At 46.7% G+C, this 27,206-nt stretch overlaps 1 protein-coding gene across 8 annotated transcripts in view; it reads left to right on the top strand.

The window, feature by feature from the left end:
• LOC106586206 (low-density lipoprotein receptor-related protein 2) overlaps positions 1 to 27,206 on the top strand; it is a 64,659-nt gene that overhangs the window by 36,149 nt on the left and 1,304 nt on the right. For 2 of the 8 annotated variants that reach the window (XM_045707399.2, XM_014173222.3), the window contains 43 exons: positions 85 to 298; positions 2,102 to 2,341; positions 2,454 to 2,642; positions 3,151 to 4,071; positions 4,200 to 4,365; positions 4,536 to 4,694; positions 4,791 to 5,080; positions 5,306 to 5,506; positions 5,705 to 5,731; positions 6,132 to 6,374; positions 6,524 to 6,649; positions 6,852 to 6,971; positions 7,328 to 7,459; positions 8,878 to 9,079; positions 9,252 to 9,547; positions 9,699 to 10,365; positions 10,479 to 10,649; positions 10,742 to 10,965; positions 11,181 to 11,358; positions 11,484 to 11,680; positions 11,862 to 12,107; positions 12,337 to 12,465; positions 15,295 to 15,414; positions 16,440 to 16,556; positions 17,654 to 17,770; positions 18,320 to 18,457; positions 18,739 to 18,861; positions 19,181 to 19,309; positions 19,475 to 19,606; positions 20,983 to 21,114; positions 22,982 to 23,125; positions 23,390 to 23,555; positions 23,642 to 23,770; positions 24,070 to 24,290; positions 24,559 to 24,738; positions 24,828 to 24,947; positions 25,094 to 25,184; positions 25,321 to 25,400; positions 25,872 to 25,989; positions 26,116 to 26,242; positions 26,567 to 26,677; positions 26,780 to 26,878; positions 26,965 to 27,036. In XM_045707399.2, coding sequence (XP_045563355.2) covers positions 85 to 298; positions 2,102 to 2,341; positions 2,454 to 2,642; positions 3,151 to 4,071; positions 4,200 to 4,365; positions 4,536 to 4,694; positions 4,791 to 5,080; positions 5,306 to 5,506; positions 5,705 to 5,731; positions 6,132 to 6,374; positions 6,524 to 6,649; positions 6,852 to 6,971; positions 7,328 to 7,459; positions 8,878 to 9,079; positions 9,252 to 9,547; positions 9,699 to 10,365; positions 10,479 to 10,649; positions 10,742 to 10,965; positions 11,181 to 11,358; positions 11,484 to 11,680; positions 11,862 to 12,107; positions 12,337 to 12,465; positions 15,295 to 15,414; positions 16,440 to 16,556; positions 17,654 to 17,770; positions 18,320 to 18,457; positions 18,739 to 18,861; positions 19,181 to 19,309; positions 19,475 to 19,606; positions 20,983 to 21,114; positions 22,982 to 23,125; positions 23,390 to 23,555; positions 23,642 to 23,770; positions 24,070 to 24,290; positions 24,559 to 24,738; positions 24,828 to 24,947; positions 25,094 to 25,184; positions 25,321 to 25,400; positions 25,872 to 25,989; positions 26,116 to 26,242; positions 26,567 to 26,677; positions 26,780 to 26,878; positions 26,965 to 27,036 — 8,004 coding nt within the window. The remainder of the gene's footprint in view (positions 1 to 84; positions 299 to 2,101; positions 2,342 to 2,453; positions 2,643 to 3,150; positions 4,072 to 4,199; positions 4,366 to 4,535; positions 4,695 to 4,790; positions 5,081 to 5,305; positions 5,507 to 5,704; positions 5,732 to 6,131; positions 6,375 to 6,523; positions 6,650 to 6,851; positions 6,972 to 7,327; positions 7,460 to 8,877; positions 9,080 to 9,251; positions 9,548 to 9,698; positions 10,366 to 10,478; positions 10,650 to 10,741; positions 10,966 to 11,180; positions 11,359 to 11,483; positions 11,681 to 11,861; positions 12,108 to 12,336; positions 12,466 to 15,294; positions 15,415 to 16,439; positions 16,557 to 17,653; positions 17,771 to 18,319; positions 18,458 to 18,738; positions 18,862 to 19,180; positions 19,310 to 19,474; positions 19,607 to 20,982; positions 21,115 to 22,981; positions 23,126 to 23,389; positions 23,556 to 23,641; positions 23,771 to 24,069; positions 24,291 to 24,558; positions 24,739 to 24,827; positions 24,948 to 25,093; positions 25,185 to 25,320; positions 25,401 to 25,871; positions 25,990 to 26,115; positions 26,243 to 26,566; positions 26,678 to 26,779; positions 26,879 to 26,964; positions 27,037 to 27,206) is intronic. The other 6 variants (XM_014173223.3, XM_045707401.2, XM_045707398.2 and 3 more) reach the window with 5 other exon arrangements.

The following is a 27,206-nucleotide window of genomic DNA, read 5'->3' as shown; positions in this document are numbered from 1 at the left end:
GTCCAACTCATTGCTTATTATGCATATATTTTACACATTAAATCTGGTATTAAGGGCAGTCTTGATGTTATTAAAACCCCACAGATTGAGCGTGGCGACCCAGACGGGACCAATCGCATCACAATAGTGACAGGCTTGTCCCATCCCTGGGGCGTTGCTGTTCATGAGCGCTTCCTGTACTTCACCGACCGGGACTTTGAGGTGATAGAGCGAGTGGACAAGGCCACCGGGGCTAACAAGGTGGTGCTGCGGGACAACGTGTCTGGACTGAGAGTACTGAAGGTGCACTACAGGGAGAGTGAGTATCTGAGGGACCTTATGGTACGGCCAAACAAATATGAACCCCACTCCATTGATTGAGACCGAAAGGTTGATTGAGACCGAAACGTTTGTTTATTAAGATACATGAACTTGTTGGAAGCATCAAGATTACCAGTGCACTGGAGTTTTTACATTTATTTTGTTGAGTGTTTAATCAGTATGCATACATATATATTTTGGCCGTTATGCTTTTTTTTGGCAAAGATATAGCATTGCTGAATTATGGCATTGCTTTGGTCTTTTTGATAGCTGTTGGGTAATTATGTGGGAGATGGAGGGGAGCATTAGATGGCCAGTTACTTTTCCCTCATAAGGAACACTGGGCATTGTGTATGGAACAAGCAGTGTCCGTTTGTCTCCTAAAACAGAGCGTACAAAAAAAAAAATGGTTCTGTGAAAGTTCCCATAACATTTGTTAGGTCGTGGCAAATGTTCTCATAACACAAAAACATTTCAGTTGTGCAGATGATTCCAAATTGTTTCTTTTACGCTGCGAAAAACAATCACCTGATGTTAGAAAAATGTTCCCAGAACTAATTTAGTCTGTTCTTTAAAGGTTCCCAGAATGTTTAATTCGGTTGTGGGAACAGTCTGGTGGGAACTGAGCATATTTTGTGTTCTGGGAACCTATGTCTTCTAATGTACCCACTCTGTTCCCACAACCTAATTAAATCTTCTGGAAACCTTTTAAAGAACTCAGAAAGCCTGTTTTGTTAACATTCTTGCAACATCAAAGGAATGTGTTGTTCACCCTGATACAAACATTATCTGAATATCACCACAACTGGACAGTTTAAGTGTTTTGGGAAGCTCTTGTCATATCCCCACTATGTTCCCACAACCTAAATAAATGTTATAGGAATGTATAAAGTACATAAAAATATGTTCTGGGAATGTTCTTGCAACATCAGGTAAATGTTTTTTGTACCCTAAAAGAAACATTGTATAATCATCTGCACAACTGGACAGTTTTTGTGTTTTAGGAACATTTCTTTTGTGATGTCCCCACAATATTCCCACCAGACTGTTCCCACAACTTTATAAAACATTCCGGGAACCTTTAAAGAGCAGACGCAATGTGTTCTGGGAACATTCTTGCAACATCAGGCGAATGTTTTATACAAACATTGTATAAACATCAGCGCGACTGGACAGTTTTTGTGTTATGAGAACATTTACTGCAACTTAGCAAATGTTCAGGGAACTTTCACAGAACCAAAACAATACTGGAACATTATTACATTTGAGGAATGTTCTGTGGTGTTTGTTACAGACATTGTGCACAACATTTTAGTGAATGTTAGGAGAACATTCCAAGGATATTTCATTTGGAAAATGTGTTGAAGAAAAGAAAGATTTTGTTATCAAAAACATTATTTGAATGTTTTTGGGATGTTATCATCCTAATGTTAGATACAACTCTTAACTTAAACTTAATGGGAATGTAAGCTAATGTTCTGGGAATGTTCCCGGTTTGCTGGGGATACTGTAAGTGACATGGTTTCTGGGAATAGATCAAGCCTTGAGCCTTGAACGATGTATCAAAATTGTGTTTGCACCAGATTCTTCCAGTGACGGCTCAGAAATGAGGCACAAGTTCTCAGTTCCAGGATTGTAATTTGTAACATAGTTTAGTCTAATTTTGAAAAGTTCCTGACTACCCTTGTTGTCCTTGACCTAGAACTTTTAGAAATGTTAATGAATTTGTAGTTCTATTTGTGCAGACTCCTGTTTTATATGAATGCCATGTTCTAATCCACCTTGTGGTCTGCCTCTGCAGTCTCGGCTGGTACCTCTAACGGTTGCAGCAACAACATTGGTGCGTGTGAGCACCTGTGTCTACCGCGGCCCAGAGGCCTGTATACCTGTGCCTGTGCTACTGGCTTCAAGCTCAGCGTTAACAACAGGACCTGTGCTCCATACCAGTCCTACGTGGTCATCTCCATGCTAACTGCCCTCAAAGGCTTCAGTCTGGAGGGGGCTGACCACTCTGAGGCCATGGTGCCAGTGGCTGGGAGAGGTGGGTGTTGTTCAGATGTAAATGTGTCGTTCAGCCTTTTCATTAGTAGAGGAAAAACAACACCACATCAATGCCCTTGTTTATGGTTAACCTCTCTGGTTGTGTCGTGTAGGACGTAATGCTCTACATGTGGATATCCACATGCCCTCGGGGTTCCTCTACTGGTGTGACTTCAGCAGCACTGTGACTTCTCAGAACGGGATCCGCCGGATCAAGCCCGATGGAGCAGGGTTCCGCAGTGTGGTCACATCTGGAATCGGCCGCAACGGGATACGAGGCATCGCTGTGGACTGGGCTGCAGGTAGGGCATCCGCTTTGGGTTCGTGTTCAGAGAGCTCAATTGAAAAGTGTTTAAATGATGCCAGCAGGTAGAGAAAGTAAAGGTCAGCCAACAGTAGGTATCCAGGGATACTGTGTAAGAGGCTTTAACACAGGGTCTGACTCCAGAAAACAGGCTGGATTATTCTCAGTCAGGTGAGTAGAAAGAAGTGAGGACTGGAATGGAGAGTGCTGCAGATCTTGGTAGTGTGGCCAATAATTATTCAGTTTATGGGTACACAAAACAGAAGCTGGTTTCCCAGACACAGATTACATTTCTGGACTAAAATGGAAAATCTCTCATTGAAAGTGCAATGTAGTCCAGGAATCTGGGTCTAGGAAACCAGCCCCTGGTGACTATTCAAATTAGCGGACTTACTCTGTCCTTATACAACCACTCAATACCATCTGCATTACCGGAGGCTCTTCCTAGATAATCTAATCTCCATTGCCCTTTTATTTATATATATCAACTTGGCTGTGCTTTTCAGGGAACCTCTATTTCACGAATGCTTTCCTGACGGAGACCTATGTGGAGGTTCTGCGCTTAAACACAACTTTCCGACGTGTGCTGTTGAAGACTCAAGTGGACATGCCACGCCACATCGTGGTGGACCCTAAAAACAGATACCTGTTCTGGGCAGATTACGGACAGAACCCCAAGATTGAGCGAGCTCTGCTGGACGGGACCAACCGCACTGTGCTGGTGTCGTCTGGGATTATAACCCCGCGAGGTCTGGCTCTGGACTTCCAGACTGGATATGTCTACTGGGTGGATGACTCTCTGGATATGATAGCCCGGGTCAACCCTCAGGGGGGAGAAACAGAGATAGTCAGGTACGGGAGCCGCTACCCAACTCCCTATGGCATCACTGTGTTTGAGACTAGCATCATCTGGGTGGACAGGAACCTGAAGAAGGTGTTCCAGGCCAGTAAGGAGCCTGGCAGTACAGAGCAGCCTACAGTCATCAGAGACAACATTAACATGCTGAGAGACGTGACTATCTACGACCAGCGTATCCAGCCCAGCTCGGCCCAGCAGCTCAACAACAACCCCTGCCTGCAGACCAACGGGGGCTGTGCCCACTTCTGCTTTGCCCTCCCCGGGAGCCAGACCAAGAAGTGTGGCTGTGCCTTTGGGAACCTGGGGGCGGACAACGCGGGCTGTGTGGTGTCGCGGGATGATTACCTCATCTATACGACAGAGAGCACGGTGCGGAGTCTGCGTCTGGACCCGGACGACCACGCACTGCCCTTCCCTGTGGTCAACGTGCCCCGCACCTCCGTGGCCCTGGACTTTGACCGCACAGACAATAGGATCTACTTCACCCAGAGCTCAGGGGCTGGGAGCAGCAAGATTAGCTACATCAGTCTGTCCTCTCCCACCTCACCTCCAGTAGCGGTGGCTTCTGGTAAGACACCTAACAACTGGATTTGTTCCGTTACATTGCAACATCATACTGTAATCTGGTTACAGCTTTTTTTGGGCTATTTGCTTATTGCAGTACTTTTCTATGTGCTGTGTTTTGTGCCCATGCAGATCTAGGAGCTCCTGATGGTATTGCCTATGACTGGATCAACAAAAGGATTTACTACAGTGACTACATCAACCAGACAATCAGCTCCATGGCATTGGACGGGACACAGAGATCCATCATCGCCCGCGTGCTCCGACCTAGAGCCATCATGCTGGATCCCTGCAGGGGGTAAGACTGGCCAGAAATGCCAAGAATGCTGATACCGTTTCACTCCTTCTGTAATGATAACAAGAGCGCTCGCTCAGTATATTCAATAGATATTCAGCATGTGTTCAATGTACACTGTACCGTCATGGATAAAAAAAATGGGGAATCTATTCTATTTCCATGTCATACAGGTATATGTACTGGACAGACTGGGGGACCAATGCAAAGATTGAACGTGCTACTTTGGGAGGGAACTTCAGGACAGAGATTGTAAACAGCAGTCTAGTGTGGCCCAATGGACTAACCCTGGACTATGAAGAGCAGAGACTGTACTGGGCAGATGCCAGCCTGTAAGACCCTCTTCTAATAATTCTACATTCTTCTCACAAATCCATCATTGTCAGATTGTATTGATGGTAATGATATGTGCTGGTTTTGGTTATCAGACAGAAGATTGAGCGCTGCTCTCTCACTGGGGCCAATCGGGAGATCATCGTCAGCACAGCCATTTACCCATTCGCCATGACCATGTATGGCCAGTACATCTACTGGACTGACTGGAACACACGCAGTATCTACCGGGCTAACAAGCACGATGGGTCTGACCAGAGGGTGATGACCCAGAACCTTCCATCCAGACCCATGGATGTCCACGTGCTGGCCAGCAACAAGCAGCAACAGTGCAACAGCCCTTGTCAACAGTTCAACGGAGGCTGCAGTCACATCTGTACCCCAGGTACTAGCAGTTAGGCCCTACTTTAACCCTCAGGTTTCCTGATCGAATAGAAGCAGGCTGTAGCTTCGTAGCTAAATGTGGGGGTTGGACCGAGCTTCCTTTGAAAATGTCATTTTCTCGAGCATCGTATTGTTTTGATGTTGTTATGTTGTTTTGGGGTGATGTGTGTTGGGCTATCATACCACCCCATCCGTCTGATGCCTGTCCCCCTGCCCCTCTCCTCAGGGCCCCAGGGTGCTGAGTGTCAGTGTCCCTCAGAGGGTCGGTGGTACCTGGCCGACAACAAGCACTGTATCCCTGACAACGGGACCCGCTGCCAGGCAGGCCAGTTCACCTGTATGAATGGACGCTGTATCCGTGCTCAGTGGAAGTGTGACAATGACAATGACTGTGTGGACGGAAGCGACGAGCTAGAGAGAGTCTGCGGTATGGTGCTTAGTGGCCCCACGTAGTGCCTGTTTTGTTGAACGTTGTTTGTCTCGTCTATCTAGAAATATCTTCCTTTAATATCTTTGTTGATTTGTCTTGAATGTGATTGTGGTTACAGCCGACCTTCTCTTAACCGTCTCTAAAATGCTGCCTCTAACCAGATTTCTGTTTCTACCTGCAACAACTATTTTTCAGGATCCAAGAATGATTTCCAACCTTTTGGTGTGTATGCTTGCAAATCACTAATCTAATGTAGCTATTTAGTGATGCTTGTTTTCTTCTACTAACCCTATCCTAAATGAATACATTAATGTACTTATCTTATATCTTGCATGCAGTCCAAGTTCAAATGGCAGCAGCATTTATTGCCTTGTCAGGTAAATCTCCATCTTGTACACCTGCTCATCTTCACCTGGGCTCGTATGTATCAATCGTCTCAGAGTAGTACTGATCTAAGATCAGGTTCCTCCTGTCCGTGTAATCTGATTCGTTGTGATCTAAAAGGCAACACTGATCTTAAATCAGCACTCCTACTCTGAGATGCATGAGACCTACAGCCCCTTGTCTCCCTGTCCATTGGCTAGATCTCTGATTATGGTGTTTTTGGTTATTCGATTGGCAGCCTTCCACACTTGCGAGCCCACTGTGTTCACCTGTGGGAACGGTCGCTGTGTGCCCTACCACTACCGCTGTGACCACTACAACGACTGTGGCGACAACAGTGATGAGGTAGGCTGCCTGTTCAGGTTGTGCGACCCCAACACTGAGTTCCCCTGCAACAACGGACGCTGCATCGCTAAGGACTACGTCTGCAACGGCATCAACAACTGCTTTGACAATGGCACTTCAGACGAACAAAACTGCCGTAAGTCTACACAGCAGGACTTGGTTTCAGATCGAAAGTTAAAATGTCAGTCCATAAGGATTGGAGACGTTTCAAGTGTGGTGAAATAATAGATTTTGCTCTGTGACACGAGATGATAACACCAATCCTCTTCTTGTCATGTATCTCAGCGGAGCGAACATGTCCGCCAGAACACACCAAGTGTGCATCCAACAACATCTGCATCCCCCGCTCCTACCTGTGTGACGGGGACAATGACTGTGGGGACATGAGTGACGAGAGCCCTGTACACTGCGGTGAGTCCCCCAGGCCTGGTCTGTACAGTTAGGGTGTGTCAAAAGAAGTGTGAAAATGTGTGCACTGGATAAGAGCGTCTGCTAAATTACTAAAATGTAAAATGCAAGTGCCTAATATAGAGAATATGGTGCCATTTCATATGCGTTCAAAATGGGTTTTGAGAGGAGAGTGACCCCTAAATGTCTCTTTTTCCGCTTCCAGCCACTTCCACGTGTGCCCAGAATGAGTTCTACTGCTCCAGTGGCCGCTGTATCCCAGCCCACTGGTACTGTGATGGGGGTACCGACTGTGCTGACGGCTCTGATGAGCCCTCCTCCTGCAGTAAGTACCACAGCTCTCCTTCCCTCACCATACTGTGCGTTGGTGTGCGTGCGCGCATGCTTGTGCTGTTGCTGATGTGTCCATAGTGTACGCCTTTGTTAGTGGTGTGGTCAGTCAGTCAGTCAGGCCTCCCATTGTCTGCCACATTCCTCCCTACTGACGCCCACCAGTCTCCTCTGACAAACACAGCCTCTACTCTTTCCTCTCTCCTCTTTCCTCTCTCCTCTTTCCTCTCTTCCTTTTGTCCCAGGGTAATTACACAACCTCCCTTTATCTTTTTATTAAGCACAATAGTATTCTAGTTCTAATCCATTCATGCATGGTTTGTATTTATGTCTGTGACCTTTGATCTCCAGTCACCCTGGTGAGAACCTGCAACACCGACCAGTTCCGCTGTGATGGCGGCAGGTGCATCACCTCTTCCTGGGTCTGCGATGGGGACAATGACTGTGGAGACATGAGTGATGAGGACCAGAGACACAACTGTGGTGAGTGTATTTTAGTGAAGAGTGGGTTGACTTATAACCCGCAGTCCACGCGGGGTGGGCGGATTAAGGGTCATTAAATATTGTGTGGCTGAAGGGCGGGTGGGTGGCGAGCGGGTTGAATAAAGAGAAAACAATAGTTTAAAAAAAAAAATCCATAAATGTATCATTCTCGTGCAGTTTACATCTATGGGCTACATTGAGGTTTTTCTATCTGGCATTGATGAGTAGGCCTAAGCTTTAGGGCCTACAGGGCCTTAACGCCAAATGCTTTAACTTTGATCCACGGAGGCAAAAGGAACAATGTCAGAGAATAATTCAATGAGAGAAAAGCTGCGAAGTGGAGAGTTGAAAATAAAGAGAAGGGAGGGCCAGAAAATGAGTGTTTGGGAAAGATTTGGCGAAGTGGTAAAAGAGGATGATGGCGGTGCCGTCATGTGTGATGATTGTGAGGCGCTATACATATTCAACAGTCACAAGACGTAGGTCTATAACCTCTCATATAGACTTAATATTAACAATTGCAGAATTAAGCATTTTTTGCAGTAAAGTTATACACCAAATTTTGACTCGCGCTGTCTTTATCGGCATCATAAAAGCTGGTAGTATTTCATGAGCATAAAATATGCATCCAAGCCGAACTGAAATCTTATCAGAAACATGTTGGGTCGTTTTCACAGCTTTATATTTCCTTAGAACTGGTCAAACTGATGTCATTTGGACATTTTGCAAGTTCTCCCCGGTCCATAAACGTCTTTGTAAAGATGACAGAAAACTTTACAGATGTCAATTAGATTGAAAAATGTATTATATCAATTTATGACATTATTCTGGTGAGCAAGGGTTTATTTAGTCTTCTAGTCTTTAGTCTTATAATGACAGAAGAGAAGCTGCATGTATCTAATTATAGACAAGTTCACTAAGTTGACCCAGTTGCGGGTGAACAAACAGCTGACCCGCGTACCCCTAGTGTATTCCTCTCCAGTCTATCTCCGTCAGACACTGATGGATCAGGATACATGCTGGGGGTGTGGGGGTGGATACTGGCTCCTGTTGAACGTCTCCAAGGAGCTCACATTCCTGATTTCCCCTGCGTCACTCGTTACTTTGTGCCTGTCTCAGAATCCTGGCTCAGGGTGGATCTAGACTCTTATGTCATTCCTCTCGAATGTGGGCTCTGACAATAAGGAGCCTGGAGCGCATGTCTTCAGCGCACCACAGGCCTCGGCAGGAGTCTCACTTCAAACAATGGGGCTCAATCACATTAGATGGATAGGAAACCGAAGTCACGGCTAGAGGTCCTGAAATACACTTAGGAATGTTTGGAACGCGAGAAATGTTAGGTCCAGTCTCGGAGTCTTCATCATCATGTAACTTCTCTAATTTGGTGTCATTTTCCTGCCCCTCTGTTTTTTTTTTAGCTAACCGCACATGCTCAGTCTTGGAGTTTACCTGTGTGAACAACCTAGGGCCACAGAGGAAGTGCATCTCTCGTGATTGGGTGTGTGACGGCGATGCGGACTGTGCGGACGCGTTGGACGAGCACCAGAACTGCACGCGCAGATCGTGTGGCGTCAACGAGTTCACCTGCAGTAACGGCCTCTGCATACGCAGCTCCTACAGGTTTGACAGACTCTAACATGACAGAGACATAATTATGACATGTTTCAGATTTCTTCTTGAATGTATCATTGCTTTGTAGAGGCTGAGACTACAGTGTGAATTTTGGGACTGGACAGCAGCACCACCTGGTGTACAGGGAAGCACACTGAGTGACTGATGTGTTTGGTGGCAGGTGTGACCGGAGGAATGACTGTGGGGACAGCAGTGACGAGCAGGGCTGCACCTACCAGCCGTGTCAGCAGCACCAGTTCACCTGTCAAAACGGACGCTGTGTGTCCCTCGCCTTCATCTGTGACGGGGACAACGACTGCGGGGACGAGTCGGATGAACTAGAACACATGTGCCGCACGCCACCGCCCACGTGCCCCCCTGGGCAGTTCAGGTGTGACAACGGACACTGTGTCCCTCTCTTTAACGTGTGTGACCGGACCGACGACTGCTCAGACAACAGTGACGAGAAGGGCTGTGGTGAGTGCATGATGTCTTAAAAGCAGTAAAACAAACAAATTTAAATATAAATACAATGCCAATATAGTATTTAGTATCACAACAGAGCAGTGTGGTGTTGGATTTATAGTCAATCTCCTCTAAAGCCTGTTCTGTCTTATCCTGGATGCAGGTATAAATGAATGCACCAACCCCTCCATGCACCACTGCGACCATAACTGCACTGACACACCCACCAGCTTCATCTGCACCTGTCGCCCCGGCTACCGCCTCATGTCCGACAACAAGACCTGCGACGACGTCAACGAGTGTGCGGAGACGCCCAGCGTGTGTAGTCAGGTGTGTGAGAACACCGTGGGCTCCTACATGTGTAAATGCGCCCCCGGGTTCCTACGGGAACCGGATGGCCGCAGCTGTCGTCAGAACAGCCACATCACACCCTACCTCATCTTTAGTAACCGCTATTATCTTCGTAACCTGTCCACGGACGGAGAGGCCTACTCCCTCATCCTGCAGGGCCTGACCAGCGTGGTGGCCATGGACTTTGACCGCGTGGACAAGAGGTTCTATTGGATTGACGTGGGCCGCAGGGTGATTGAGCGAATGTTCTATAACGGCAGTAACAGGGAAGTGGTGGTGAACGGGGTGGTCCATGGGGAGGGCCTGGCGGTCGACTGGGTGGGCAGGAAGCTCTACTGGCTGGACAGCTTCCTGGACTGTCTCAAAGTGTCCGAACTGGACGGGCGCTTTGCTAAGAAACTGGCTGAGCACTGTGTGGATGCCAATAATACCTACTGCTTTGAAAACCCCAGGGCGCTCGTTCTGCATCCAAAATATGGGTGAGTAAATTTGCCCCATTAATCATTATACAGTGAAAAAGTGGTATGATTGATTCTTGGTTCATTCAATAAAAGAGGTCTTTAGTAACCTAAACTGATTTGGTCCCTGTCAGATATGTCTACTGGACGGATTGGGGGGAGAAAGCCTTCATAGGCCGTGTTGGAATGGACGGCACCAACAAGACAGCCATCATCACCACTAAGATCGAGTGGCCCAATGGGGTCACCATTGACTACAGCAATGACAAGCTCTACTGGTCAGATGCCCATCTCAACTACATCGAGTAAGACCGCGCTTCTAATTGCCATACAGTCTTGCTTGGTTTCCTAAACACCTAAATGCCTCCTGTAATCCTACTCTTCCTCTTCTCCTCAGGTTCTCAGACCTGGAGGGACATCACAGACACACTGTGTATGACGGGACACTGCCCCATCCATTTGCCCTGACTGTGTTTGAGGAGACCGTGTACTGGACTGACTGGAACACCCACACAGTGGAGAAAGGCAACAAATACGACGGATCCGGCCGCCAGTCTCTTGTCAACACCACACACAGACCCTTCGACATCCACGTGTGCCATCCCTTTAGGCAGCCCATAGGTCAGTCTCAGTCCAGGAGACAGTAATCTGAGTATCCTCTTCTCCTGTATCAACATCCATTCCTCAACACTCAGATTGCTATCACTTCCTTATCCTGACGTTTCCTGCCTGTTAGGTCCATTCAAGTGTTTACGTTAAGACAATGCCGTGCCTGTGTTTGCCCAGCTGCGCTGAATGTGATTGTGCTGATTCTCTGACCCCCTCTCTCCCCCCAGTGACCAACCCCTGTGCAGATAACAATGGAGGCTGCTCCCACCTGTGTCTGATCCGTGACGGGGGGCGGGGTCACACCTGTGAATGCCCCGACCACTTTCTGAATGTACAGCTGGGTGGCGTGGCTCGCTGCCTGCCCATGTGCACCAGCACCCAGTACAGATGTGCGGATAATGAGCGGTGAGTGGGAGTTCACCTTAAGAGTTGTACTACTATGCACTCGTTCGCTGCATATCACATGTCCTGTGGTATAATTGAGGCATTGACGAGCCCTGAACAGTATTGTCCCTACCTCCCCTCCACAGCTGCATCCCCATCTGGTGGAAGTGTGACGGCCAGAGGGACTGCAGAGACGGCTCTGATGAGCCCTCCACCTGCCCCAGTCGCCATTGCCGACTGGGCCAGTTCCAGTGCAACGATGGAAACTGCACCAGCCCCCACTTCCTGTGCAACAGCAACCAGGACTGCCATGATGGCTCTGATGAAGATCCTGTGCTGTGTGGTGGGTGGCATTTAGCTCTGTCATTTTTGTTTCCAGAGAACACTCTGAGCACGTAGGAAACATTCTTTGCAATTGTTTGATTACACTGTTTTTAACCTGTTGATTTCCCATAACCTTGTATAGCAGCTGTGCGTGAATGTACTTCAGTGGAGGGTTAAAACTGAATTGACTGTCTGTGCAGCCACTCATCAGTGCGAGACCCACCAGTGGCAGTGCGCCAATAAGAGGTGCATCCCCGAGGCGTGGCAGTGTGACGGGGACGACGACTGTGGCGACGGCTCTGACGAGGAGCCCGCCCACTGCTCCAGCAGGACCTGCCGGCCCGGACAGTTCAAGTGCCGTAACGGACGCTGCATCCCCCAGAACTGGAAGTGTGACGTGGACGACGACTGTGGCGACAACTCTGACGAGCCTCTGGAAGAGTGCAGTGAGTGACGATCACACAGAGTATCATGCGGTGAAAGCACACACTCAACTGTAGGGATTGAGTGGGATTGCTCCAGTGAGCCTACTGAGACCTGTTCATTCTAAACTGTGGAAAATCACAATTAACAGTTGTTTTCTCCCACCAGATATACGATTGAAAGACTTCCTCTAAAGTGTCCGTCTGCATGTTGTTCCTTGCTATTGATGTATTCGATGTGGTCTTTTCACAGTGGGGCCGTCTTATCGCTGTGACAACCACACCCAGTTTGTCTGCAGGACCAACTACCGCTGTGTGCCACAGTGGTCTGTGTGCAATGGCCACAACGACTGCAGGGACAACAGTGATGAGCAGCACTGCGGTGAGTCCACTGAAACATCAGCGTTCAGACAGAAATCAACCAATGGTTAAAACCCGCGGCACTAAATAATAACGTTTTTGTATGAGGTATAAATGTGTGTTGGGAGTGACTTAAGGGCTATTAGCAGAACATTACATAGTGTGACAGTGGGAGGTAGTGATGGAGAGGGTCTCACTGCCTGCTCCCCATGAGAGAACTTTCTGGATTTATGGCTTGTGTGCGTTTGTGCGCGTGTGAAAGTGTGTGCTTGTGCCTGCGTGCGCATGTGTACTGTTGTACGGGGCAAGGTGCACACTGTGCTCTTTGTACCGCGCACCGATCCACACACACCAGCCATGACCCTCCCATCTCTTATCAGAGGCCCTCACTCCATTAGTGCCATCCCTGCGCTAGAGGGGAGATCCACGCTAATCTGTGTTAGAGAATGCAGCAGCCGGGCCAGGTGGAGGGATCGGAGGGATCTCCCCTCTAGCACCACTATCTTTCAAACCACCAGCACTGTGTGGTAGAGACAGCTCAGCCGAGCTCTCCTCCTCTCATGTCCTCTCCTATAGACCTGGCATAGCTCAGAGCTCACCCAATTCAGGCATGCCGCACTCCCCTCTGCATGATCAGCTCTGCTTTAATAAAAAAAAAACAGATGGCACCTCTCAGTTCAAAGCTCTGTGGTCTAGTAGTTATCATCAACGCTATATTAAACAGTATGATGCACAGTGTTGAAGAATTTCTCATTCATCTGACAGTGTCTTGTAGTAGCTGGAACTTAATCTTCTGTCTTGAAATGATCTCAAAGAGGACAAGTAATACTGGAATGACTGTTGATTTTATTTTGAAGTGATAAATCAACTAATTGAGGGACGGCTTCCCGGACACTTTATGAAGCCTAGTCCTGGACTACAAAGCAAACTTAATGGACAACCTCTTAATCTTTATTGCTTAATTTGTGTCTGGTAAAACCATGCCATGTGTTTGCACGAATGCAATGTTTGGGCATATAAAATTTCAAGGAATAACTAAGGATAAGGAGGATAAGAACTAAGGATAAGGAGGATAAGAACTAAGGATAAGGAGGATAAGAACTAAGGATAAGGAGGATAAGAACTAAGGATATCAGGAGGATTGTCACGATCGTCGTACAGAGCGGACCAAGGCGCAGCGTGAGTTCCACATAATTTTACTTCACAGTGAAACAACAAAACAACAAAACATCCAACGAACGTGAAGTACAGTGCGTACATAGGCACTAACTGAAACAATATCCCACAAAACAGGTGGAAGAAAGGGCTTCCTAAATTTGATCCCCAATTAGAGGCAACGATTACCAGCTGCCTCTAATTGGGAACCATACAACTCCCCAACATAGAAATAGAATGACTAGAACACCACCCTAGTCACGCTCTGAACCAAGGGCTCTCTATGGTCAGGGCGTGACAGTACCTCCCCCCCCCCCCCCCCCCCCAAGGTGCAGACTCCGGCCGCAAAACCTGAAACCAGATGGGGAGGGTAGGGGATGTGACTAGTGTCGGTGGCAGCTCCGGTGCGGGTCGTAGCCCCCGGCCAGACCCCGGGTCCGGCCATGGCACTGGGCTGAACGCCGTGCCTGGACTGGGCATCGGCGTAGAAGAAGGCTCCAGCCTTGGAGCGGTACTGGATGCCGTGCCTGGACTGGGCACCGGCACAGAGGAGGGCTCCGGCCATGGAGCTGGGTTGGACGGCGTGCCTGGACTGGGCACTGGTGCAGAGGAGGGCTCTGGCCATGGAGCTGGGTTGGACGCCGTGCCTGGACTGGGCACTGGTGCAGAGGAGGGCTCTGGCCATGGAGCTGGGTTGGACGCCGTGCCTGGACTGGGCACCGGCGCAGAGGAAGGCTCCGGCCTTGGAGCTGGACAGGACACCGTGCCTGGACTGGGCATCGGCGCAGTTTGCACCGGACTGATGACACGCTCCTCAGATCGAGTGCGTGGAGCCGGCACAGGACACTCCGGACTGTTGACACGCACTTCAGGGAGGGTGCGGGGAGCTGGCACAGGACTCAGGTCAAATGTTGTGCAGAACACACCTGCACAACATCTCTCTCTCTCTCCCAACTTCCCCATCGCCTCCCTGACGGTCTCTGGCTCTTCAGGACGAGTGCGGGGAGCTGGCACAGATGGCACCGGACTGGTGTCACGCTCTTCAGCACACGTGCGCTGCAGCATACTCCTAGCCAACATCATTCTCCGATATCCCTCCTCGCCCTGCTCCATCGACTCCCAGGCAGGCTCTGTCTCTCTCCTTGGCTCGGCCGACCACCCCTCGTGCCCCCCCCAAAAAAATCTTGGGGTTTCTGTAGCCGCGGTCCCTGGCGTCATCGCTGTACCCCTATGCTCCTTGGCGATTCCCGAGTTGAGTTGAGTTGAGTTCCACATAATTTTTATTCACAGTGAAACAACAAAACATCCAACGAACGTGAAGTACAGCGCGCACATAGGCACTAACTGAAACAATATCCCACAAAGCAGGTGGGAGAAAGGGCTTCCTAAATATGATCCCCAATTAGAGGCAACGATTACCAGCTGCCTCTAATTGGGAACCATACAACTCACCAACATAGAAATAGAATGACTAGAACACCCGCCCAGTCACGCTCTGACCTCAACACCATAGAGAACCAAGGGCTCTCTATGGTCAGGGCGTGACAAGGATAAGAACTAAGGATAAGGAGGATAAGAACTAAGGATCAGGATAAGAACTTGAGGGAAAGTGTCACTACAGGTGCATGTATGTGTTTGAGCGTTGTCTTTTGCTTCTTATCTCGTGTCACTGTGTGTGTGCCTATTGTGGTTTCAGAGGAGGTGACCTGTAACCCTCTGGGGGACTTCCGCTGTGACAACCACCAGTGTGTCCCTCTGCGCTGGAGGTGTGACGGGGACAACGACTGTGGCGACGGCTCGGATGAGCGCGCCTGTAGTGAGTTACTCAGTACTTCTACCCACCACCACTGTCTAATACTGTATCTAATTAACAACCTTCACCTTAGATCCCCTGGCTGCCTCGCATTGGCACTTTTACACTGAGTCTTCATGGGCCGGTTGTACAAGTTGGGCATAACAAGGCTGTAGCTCTACCTCATCCATTTAAGCCCAACCTTTTTTAAGTCCAACTGGTGAAACCGGCCCTACGTGTCACCTTAGCAGTTATGGGCTAATTCACATGACTCAAAAAGGCTGGATACTTGTAGTCATGGCTTTGAGTGTCTTCTAAGCGATTCTAGTGGGGGATTCCAATGTAGCTCAGACACAGTGAGTCACCCACATGAAATAAAGGTGTTGATGGCAAAGAACGGACATGTTATTGTTTCATCAGATAACAAAGTGCTCTTGTAAAAGACTTAACACTTCTGTCTTCGGAGCAGCGTAATGTGAGGCGGGCTTATCAGCTGCTAGAGAAACAGCTCGTCGGCATGTCAGTCGGAGGGAGTGGGGGAGTCGGCCACCTCTGCCCTGGAGAATTTAAACAAGTCTGAGAGCATGCCAGCTGATGAGGATAATGTATCTGCTTCAAAGAACAACTACTAATGTGTAGTGTGATGACATTTGCTCGTTTTCTGGGGTTGCCACTCCTCTTTGCAACTGTGGTGGTGATGCGTGGCGAGAGAACACCTCCAGTGAACTCCATCATGAACTCACCACGGAAAAATGACAGCATGATTGGTTGGGTGCTTCGAGATCATTTGGTAATGCAAGAAACAAGTCATAGCTCAGCGGAGCTATTGCAGTTACCCAATTGAGGGACTAGAACTCTAGTATTTGTCAAAGCAGTGGCTGTTTTTGTATGAAATATGATGAAACAATCCCAGAATAATGTAGTAATATGGTAATACCCACTGTCATCTGTGTCGACATCCTGTTTGTTTGGACTGTGGCAATGACAACTAATTAAGTCTTCCCTTATGCAGTGCTAATTCTTTAGTTCCCCTCTCTGTGTTCCCCCAGGCCCGCGTGTGTGCTCGGAGAGCGAGTTTCGCTGCGACAATCTGCACTGCATTCCCGGCCGCTGGGTCTGTGACCATGACAACGACTGTGAGGACAACTCAGATGAAAGGGACTGTGGTGAGTGGTTGCTCTTTGTTTTGGTGTTGGCTCTGCTTATTAAAGTGTGATGGAATACAGCACCAAGGAAAGAAGCAGTAAAACTTCACCTTTTTGAGGCACAGGATACACAGAAAGGACCACCGGAATAAATTGACTTCTTCTGTTGCCGGGTTTCTTCTGGTCAGATTGTGAATTCAAGTCACTTTTCAATGTTTATTTACAGTAGTCGTGAACACAAGATCCGAATCTGAGATACCTCAGCACTTGGCATGGCTGAAAATAAGTGAAGTGTATGGAGTGATATTAGTGCCAACAGAAATTGAATTTGAATTCACAAAGTGAATTTGAATTGAAATGGTATCATCATGCTTAGTCCCCTCCTGTACTCCCTGTCCACCCACGACAGCGTGGCCAGGCACGACTCCAACACCATCATTAAGTTTGCTGATGACACAAAAGTGGTAGGCCTGATCACTGACAACAATGAGACAACCTATAGGGAGAAGGTCAGAGACCTGGCAGTGTGGTGCCAGGACAACAACCTCTCTCTCAATGTGAGCAAGACAAAGGAGCTGATCGTGGACTACAGGAAAAGGCGGTCTGAACAGGCCCCCATTAACATCAATGGGGCTGTAGTGGAGCGGGTCGAGAGTTTCAAGTTCCTTGGTGTCCACATCATCAACAAACTATCATGGTCCAAACACACCAACACAGTCGTGAAGAGGGCACGACAACAGCTTTTCCCCCTTAGAAGGCTGAAAAGATTTTTACACTGCTGATACTCGCTGTTTATTGTCTATGCATAGTCACTTTACCCCTACCTACATGTACAAATTACCTCGACTAACTTGTACCCCTGCACACTGACTCGGTACCGGTACCCCTGTTATGTAATTGTATTGTTACTTTTTATAGCATTTTTTACTTTAGTTTATTTAGGAAATATTTTCTTAATTCTATTTCTTGAACTGCATTGTTGGTTAAGGGCTTGTAAGTAAGCATTTCATGGTAAGGTCTACACCTGTTGTATTTGGTGCATGTGACAAATAACATTTGATTTGATTAATACCTGCAGTATTCATGATGAGTTGTGTGCTGGCATGGCTGTGTTGCAGAGCTGCGGACCTGTCACCCGGGCTACTTCCAGTGTGGCAGTGGCCACTGCATTGCCGACCGGTTCAAATGTGACGGCAACGCCGACTGCCTGGACTACACTGACGAGACATCATGCCGTAAGTGTTATGTATCGTCATAGATTTGTCAATGGGCTGACATCAAATACAACACTCCCAGTGAGCAAAACTTGTTGAAAAGACGTCATTTCAACGGCAAAACTGGTTAACATTACATATTTTCAACCAATTTTACTCACTGGTCTCCTTTCTCCTCAGAGGTCCAGAACTATTATTATGTTACTACAGCACCCTCTACAGTTATTTATTTAATTTATTTATTAAACATTTTTATTTATCTTTTATTTAACTAGACAAGTCAGTTAAGAACAAATTCTTACTTACTATAACGGCCTACACCATCCAAACACGGACGACGCTGGGCCAATTGTGCGCCGCCCTATGGGACTCCCAATCACGGCCTGTTGTGATACAGCCTGGACTCGAACCAGCGGGTCTGTAATGACGCCTCTAGCACTGAGATGCCATGCCTTAGACCGCTGAGATGCAGTGTCTTAGTCCGCTGCGCCACTCAGGAGCCCCCAATCTTAAGTTTAAAAGTTACAAACATGAATTTGAATTGTAATGGTCCATTTCTTTCATTTGCAGCAACCCGTTATCCCAATGGCACGTATTGCCCACTGTTCCTGTTTGAGTGTAGGAACCATGTGTGTGTGCAGCCCTACTGGAAATGTGACGGAGACAACGACTGTGGAGACCACTCAGATGAGGAGCTCCACCTCTGCTGTAAGGCCAATGCCCCTTCAATGGCTACACTGTTCCTTAAATAGTTACATTGTTGAATGAATCCTTATTCTTTAATTAACAATGAGACATTTTACCTTGAGATTGAGCCTGGCCATGACCTAGGCCCGTATTTATCAAGCATCTCAGAGTAGGAGTGCTGATTTGGGATTAGGTCCTCCCTGTCCTTCATAGTCTGATTTATTATGATCTAAAAGGGAAAGCTGATCCTAGATCATTTTTGAGACGCTTGATAAATACGGGCCCTGGTTTTGTCTCCCTAGTGGACATCCCGTGTGACCCGCCGTTCCGTTTCCGCTGTGACAACAACCGGTGCATCTATAGCCATGAGCTCTGCAACTCGGTGGACGACTGTGGGGACGGCACTGACGAAAAAGAGGAGCACTGTAAGTACACGCCAATCGCAAGTTACAATACTGTCATATATTGTCCCATCTCCATGGGAGTTTGGAGTACATATAGCCCATCCTTGTATGAACATTATGTAGGTAACATCCCAAGTGGCAACCCTTTTCCCTTTATGGTGCACTACATTGGACCAGGGCCCATAGGGTTGTGGTCAAAAGTAGTGCACTTTATAGGGAATAGGGTGCCATTTGGGATGAATTTGTCATGTTACCAAAGGTTATTGTCCATCCGATCGTCCATGTCTTTCACTCTCTGAAATGATTGACATGTTGACATGATGTGTTGTGTTTGTCACAGGCCAGACCCCAACACATGGGCCCTGTTCAGCAGATCAGTTCAAATGCAGTAATGGCCAGTGCATCCCTCTGCAGTATGCCTGTGATGACTATGATGACTGTGGAGACCATTCTGACGAGCTGGGCTGCAGTGAGTAACCCACCCAACTCAGTAACCACAGTCTTCCCTCTCCATCTCAGTCATCATAAACTGTTATCTTATGCTAAGCTACAGTATATGGCTGTTTGTATAATACTGAGGTGAGAGTAAATGTCAACCCTCATAATGTGACACGTGTACATGTGCTCTCCCCAGATGTTGGCAGTGGGCGCTCCTGCAGTGAGAACATCTGTGAGCACAACTGCACAGACCTGACAGACGGTGGCTTCCTCTGCTCCTGCAGGCCTGGATACAAACCCAGCCAGACAGACAGGAACACCTGTGAAGGTACAGGAAGCATCAGTACAAGCTGAATGCGGGAACACCACTCTGTACCAATGTCACACACTTTTAAAACCTCTTATGATTTCCTCTGCTTGTGCTATTATTATACTTCTGGCCCTTCTTTGGACACTGTGCTAACAACCCTCCAGACAACCTTCAATGCCATACAACTCAACTTCCGTGGCCTCCAACTGCTCTTAAATACAAGTAAAACTAAATGCATGCTCTTCAACCGATCGCTGCCCGCACCTGCCCGCCCGCCCAGCATCACTACTCTGGACGGTTCTGACTTAGAATATGTGGGCAACTACAAATACCTAGGTGTCTGGTTAGACTGTAAGCTCTCCTTCCAGACTCACATCAAACATCTCCAATCCAAATTTAAATCTAGAATTGGCTTCCTATTTTGCAACATAGCATCCTTCACTCATGCTGCCAAACATACCCTCGTAAAACTGACCATCCTACCGATCCTCGACTTCGGCTATGTTATTTACAACATAGCCTCCAACACCCTACTCAATAAACTGGATGCAGTCTATCACAGTGCCATCCATTTTGTCACCAAAGCCCCATATACTACCCACCACTGCGACCTGTATGCTCTCGTTGGTTGGCCCTCGCTTCATACTCGTCGCCAAACCCACTGGCTCCAGGTCATCTACAAGACCCTGCTAGGTAAAGTCCCCCCTTATCTCAGCTCACTGGTCACCATAGCAGCACCCACCTGTAGCACGCGCTCCAGCAGGTATATCTCTCTGGTCATCCCCAAAGCCAATTCCTTCTTTGGCCGTCTCTCCTTCCAGTTCTCTGCTGCCAGTGACTGGAACGAACTACAAAAATCTCTGAAACTGGAAACACTTATCTCCCTCACTAGCTTTAAGCACCAGCTGTCAGAGCAGCTCACAGATCACTGCACCTGTACATAGCCCATCTATAATTTAGCCCAAACAACTCTCTCTTCCCCTACTGTATTTATTTATTTATTTTGCTCCTTTGCACCCCATTATTTCTATTTCTACTTTGCACTTTCTTCCACTACAAATCTACCATTCCAGTGTTTTACTTGCTATATTGTATTTACTTTGCCACCATGGCCTTTTTTTGCCTTTACCTCCCTTATCTCACCTCATTTGCTCACATTGTATATAGACTTATTTTTCTACTGTATCATTGACTGTATGTTTGTTTTACTCCATGTGTAACTCTGTGTTGTTGTATGTGTCGAACTGCTTTGCTTTATCTTGGCCAGGTTGCAATTGTAAATGAGAACTTGTTCTCAACTTGCCTACCTGGTTAAATAAAGGTGAAATAACAAAACATTAAAAAAATTAACCTTTGGCTTTCTCTGTGTTTTTCCTGTTCTGTTTTGTGAACAGACGTCAACGAGTGTGAGGTCTACGGGACGTGTCCACAGGAGTGTCAGAACTCCAAGGGAAGCTACGAGTGTTTCTGTGCCCAGGGCTTCCGCTCAGTCAGCGAGCAACATGGCATTGAGTGTGCTGCTGAGGGTAAGAGCTTAGCTGGACAAGTCATTCTGTCTGCGTTCCAAATGGCACCCTATTCCCTTTGTAGTGCAGCTAAGCTCTGGTCAAAAGTACTGTACTGTATAGGGAAGAGGGTGCCATTTGGGACGCAAACATCTGCCTCCTATCTGTTAGTGCTCTGGAGTAGAATGCCTGAATGTTAAAGGGATACTTTGGGATTTTTACAATACTAGCAGATACCCATAGACTTCCAGTCATTGTGCTAACGCTAGTTATCATTGGCTTGCAAAACTACCTCTAACTTACTTCATACTGGACACAGAGACATAAAAATTGTATCCATGAGTTCATCTGACTCTGGGGAAGTAGATAAAGGGCCTCATTGCCACAATTACAAAGTATCCCTTTAAAACCTCTTGCATCTAGACGTTCCGCTAGCGGAACGCCTCACCAAATATCCAATGGAAGAACGTGGCACGAAATACAAATACCTCAAAAATGCAATAATTTCAATTTTTCAACCATACGACTATTTTACACCGACTCTCGTTAATCGAACCACATTGTCTGATTTCAAAAAGGCTTTACAGTGAAAGCAAAACATTAGATTATGTTAGGAGAGTACACAGCCAAAAATAATCACACAGCCATTTTCAAAGCAAGCATATATGTAAAAAAAAATATATATATATAAAAAAAAACACAGCTAAATGCAGCACTAACCTTTGATGATCTTCATCAGATGACACTCCTAGGACATTATGTTATACAATACATGCATGTTTTGTTCAATCAAGTTCATATTTATATCAAAAAACTGCTTTTTACATTAGCATGTGATGTTCAGAAATCGTATTCCCACCGAAAACTTCCGGTGAATTTACTAAATTACTCATGATAAACGTTGACAAAATACATAACAATTATTTTAAGAATTATAGATATAGAACTCCTTTATGCAATCGCTATGTCAGATTTTAAAATAGCTTTTCGACGAAAGCACATTTTGCAATATTCTGAGTACATAGCTCAGCCATCAGGGCAAGCTATTTTGACACCCGCCAAGTTCGGTGCTCACTAAACGCAGAATTATTATTCGAAAAATGTTATTACCTTTGCTGTTCTTCATCAGAATGCACTCCCAGGACTGCTACTTCCACAACAAATGTTGTTTTTGCTCCAAATAATCCATAGTTATGTCCAAATACCCCCGTTTTGTTCATGCGTTCAGGTCACTATCCAAAGGGTAACGCGCGAGCGCATTTCCAGACAAAAAAATAAAAAAATTTCCATTACCGTACTTAGAAGCATGTCAAACGCTGTTTAAAATACATTTTTATGCTATTTTCCTCGTAAAATAGCAATAATATTCCAACCGGACAATGCTGTATTCATTCAAAGAGGATAAGAAAAAATGACGTGATCTCGTGAATGCGCATCTCCAATCTCTTTGTCACCAGGCAGTCCACTGACAAACTCAGCTGCTATTATCTGCCCAGAGACAGGAGACGCCTCAATCTGGTTTCTGAAGGCTTTAGAGAGCCAATGGAAGCCTTAGAAAGTGTCACATAACAGCTCAGATACTGTAGTTTTGATAGAGAAGCAAAAGAAGGACTACAAATTTGCAGACAGGCCACTTCCTGCTTGGAATCTTCTCAGGTTTTTGCCTGCCATATGAGTTCTGTTATACTCACAGACACCATTCAAACAGTTTTAGAAACTTTAGAGTGTTTTCTATCCAAATCTACTAATAATATGCATATTCTCATTTCTGGGCAAGAGTAGTAACCAGTTTAAATCGGGTACGTTTTTTTTATCCGGCCGTGAAAATACTGCCCCCTATCCCAAACAGGTTAAGGATGGGACCATATTTCACCATTCTCCATTTCAGGAAACCCACCAGTGCTGCTTCTGCCTGACAACGTGAGAATTCGCCGCTTCAACTTGTCATCGGAGCAGTATTCAGACTACGTGGACAACGCCGAGCACATCCAGGCTCTGGACTACCAGTGGGATCCAGAGGGCATTGGACTCAGTAAGACCTTCAGCTCAACTAGTTAACTAGTCAGTGCCATTTGGCTCATGTTAAGAGCACTATGGGAGTGATACAGTGACTGGGGAGGTTTTCAGCAGAAACATCATTTTTATTCCACTTCATGAGGAACCAAACAGAAGCAAAGGGGCCAAAACGGGGAGGGACTACATGAACTTGTCCAATAAGAAACACATTTTTGTTTTTCCGTTGCAAACCATTTTGCAATGATGTACATTTCTGAATATGACCCTATTGTGCTCTCAGGTATTGTGTACTGGACGGTCCTGGGCCGAGGATCTCAGTTTGGCTCTATCAAGCGAGCCTACATGACCACATTCAATGACAACGGCAATAACCCAGTGAAGGAGTTGGATCTGAACCTGAGATATGTTGCCAACCCTGATGGTATCGCTGTGGACTGGGTCGGAGGGTACAACTCCTTCATTATTGCTTACTATTTTTGATTTTAAGAATACATATTTGTATTCAATCTAACAGCTTATCTTGGTTTCACAGTCACATTTACTGGACAGACGCAGGGACCAATCGAATTGAAGTGGCAAAGCTAGATGGGCGCTACAGGAAGTGGTTGATCCATAATGACCTGGACCAGCCAGCTGCTATTGTTTTGAATCCAGGACTCGGGTATGGAAGTGATCAACTACAGTGGCATAGGGGGCTTTTTTGTTTGTTCCGAAGAAGAAAGTGTGTGTGTGTGTGTGTGTGTGTGTGTGTGTGTGTGTGTGTGTGTGTGTGTGTGTGTGTGTGTGTGTGTGTGTGTGTGTGTGTGTGTGTGTGTGTGTGTGTGTCCTTCACAATAAGCTAATATAGTGTATCCTGTCAGATATAACAGCATTGTGTAGTGATCAACAAATATTATTTGAAAATCAAAGACATTCGTTAACAAACACTCTGTTAAGCATATGTGACTGTGCATTTCCCAGAATCATGTACTGGACAGACTGGGGCAGGAGACCCAGGATTGAGTCTGCCTGGATGGACGGGCAACACAGGCAGGTTCTGTTGGACGAGGACCTGGGCTGGCCCACTGGACTGACTCTGGACTACCTGAATGGAGACAGGATCTACTGGTGTGACTCCAAGGAGAACATCATAGAGTCCATGAAGCCGGACGGCACCGAGAGGAAGATCATCATGTCAGGAGGTCAGAACCCACTGAGACCTTTCTTAGGCTGCGTCTCAAATGGTACCATATTCCCTATATAGTGCACTACTTTTGACCAAGGCTCATAGTAGTGCATTATGTAGGGAATAAATCGCCATTTGGGATGCAGCCATAGATGCTGCTAACATGCTGGTGATATATTTTTTATAATAACTACGTTATTAACTCCCTTAATAGTTAATGATTGTACCAGACTACACATCTATTCAAATAGTGGCTAATTAAGCATGGCCATTTTCTGCATCAGATATTGGTAATCCCTACAGCCTGGATGTCTTTGAGGGCCATGTGTACTGGACAACCAAGGAGCGAGGTGAAGTCTGGAAGGCTGATAAGTTTGGGAAGGAGGAAAAAGTGAAGGTGCTGACCATCAACCCCTGGCTGACTCAAGTCCGCATCTACCAGGAGCATAGATACAACCGCTCAGGTTGGAGTTTGTCAAGTCTAAAACAAACACTGTACTTTTCTCCTGTCTGGTGAGTATACGGTAGTTACAGGTCCCCTCTTCCCTCTCAGTGCCCAACCCCTGTAAGGATGTCTGCAGTCACCTGTGTCTGATCCGGCCTGGAGGCTACACCTGCACCTGCCCCCAAGGCTCATCCTTGGTGGGCTTCAACCCCAACGAATGTGATGCAGGTATGGTCTATAAAGGAAATCCCATCACCTGTGAATGCAGCCTCGCTGCACCATTGATCATCGAAATCATACTCTATACATGCATGGCTGCTCAGACGTTGCTGTGTGACGTGGTGATGATGTTGTGGTGGCTTTCACTCCTGCAGCCATTGAGGTTCCAGTCTTAATGCCCCTTGCATGCAGATGCATGAACGGAGGGACCTGCTACACTGACGAAGGGGGCCTGCCCAAGTGCAAGTGAGTTCAGCAGCTGGTCTCAGGAAGTAGATTCGTTGTCATATTATTATAACATATAACAACACAGCCCCAAGCCATATGAGTGTTTCGTTCCGCCCCATGAATAAACATTTGTTTTTTGTCTTTTCTTTTGCAGGTGTCAGTATGGCTATGCAGGGGCTTACTGTGAGATGGGAAAGTCCAGGGATGCCCCTGAAGGAGCAGGTACAGTAAAAAGTGAGACAAGAAGAGGAACGTCTGAATGACCTGCATTATGGATCTCTTCAAATACGATTAGATTTCACCCCAAACATGTCAGTCCAACGTGCCAGTCTTCATTCAACATTTCTGATTCGCGGTTCATGATGAAGCAGTTACACAGCATTGATTGAGCCAAGTAACATTAGTTTTCGTCCGACCGTTGTCTCACAAGTCATTATAATGGGACCGTGAGATTTGTTTTGACTCAGCAAACACTAAAGCTGTTTTTCTCTCCAGTAAAAGATTACTTAGCTCACTAGCTAATAAAAAGCTCAACACCATAATCGTTTAACTTCAATTTGCAGTATGTCAGCAAAGTAATAGGTCATTACCAGCAATAAGTGATCAATTGTTTTTCCTTTTGGACTACTGATACATGTTTTACAAAAGATTAGTAGAAATGTCCTGGAATAAACTTGGTTGCTTGCTGACATCTTTTGTCTTCAGCAGTTGCGGCACTGTTAGCAGTGATTATTTTCATCATCACCGGAGCGTTGGCTGTCGGGGTTTTCCTCAACTACAAACGAACTGGCTCCTTAATGCCGTCCATGCCCAATCTACCCAGGTAGGTTCTCAGCTCACCTGCTTTCAAACGCCTGTGCTTGCCTCCGTCGTAACGTTTCAAACGAGAGCCTCACATTGTTGTGTGTGAACGAGAAGCCATTTTCTTTTCTGTCTTTCTATTTTTCAGCCTTAGCAGTCTGGTGAAATCGGGTGACACGGGCAATGGGGTGACGTTTCGCTCGGGTGACAATGTCACAATGGATCTGGGACCTCCACCCATCGGGGTGTCATTCATTGACAGGGCCATGCAGTTGGTAAGCACTGGATTGTGTTGGTTTAGCACTTAGTGGTGTCACTGCACCTTCAGACTGCACCATCAGCATTTTAATCCTTTGTTAGGCCTGGGAGACCCCGGTTGACTTTAGCTCTTTTGACCTCTGCTATTATACATTATTAACAAGACTGGGAGTCAACACATTCCCAGCCAGGGTTGTTTTGCTCTGTAGTTAATAAAGTAAAGCACAAATTGCAGGCCATTGACTTCATACTAAGAGCTTGAAATACATGTAGATGATGGATAGCAATGCTGTTCGAATCACCTTTGATGGACATGATGAATAACAGTATGTCTCGTTCAGGATGGGAACTCCGCAGTGGAAGCGGGGAGGCCAATCACGTTTGAGAACCATCTGTATGCCCATGGAGCAACTGGATCGTCTAGTGATCCTGCTGTCATCCACGCCACACAGGTACGCAAGACAACCCTGTTGCATGAACATTCCTAGGGCAGGTGGGATTGACATCATTGTTAAAACAATACTAATTGTTCTGCACTGTTTTACTCCAAACAGGTGACTGTTACTGTTAGCGGCGAGCAGATCGAGAAGAACCATAAAGAGCAGATTGTGAGCACCGTGGACAGTTCAACAGCCAGAGCCAAGCCTGTTCAGGTGACTCTCCCTTCCTGTACTTGTATCATTAGGTAAAGGATAGGGATTATATTGTAATTTACAGCAATGGTGTCCTACATTTACAGGAGTCAATGTGGAGTGCCTTCAGAAGAAAATTGAAGCCAAGCTTAACTTTTGAAAACCCTATCTACTCAGAGGTAAGCCCAACACTGACACCCAATGAGCATTTGGGAGATGACTGTCTCTATGGTTCATATCTCTCAGGACCTGTTCCTTTTTGAGACATGGCTATTCTACAGTGGAGAATGTACTTCTAACTGTTTGAGGTTTGCTTATGATTGCTACTCAGGGTGAACAGATGTTGGGT

Source organism: Salmo salar, chromosome 25 (assembly GCF_965601325.2).
Source record: "Salmo salar chromosome 25, fSalSal1, whole genome shotgun sequence".
Taxonomy (NCBI): domain Eukaryota; kingdom Metazoa; phylum Chordata; class Actinopteri; order Salmoniformes; family Salmonidae; genus Salmo; species Salmo salar.
This window is presented reverse-complemented; position numbering and strand designations above follow the sequence as displayed.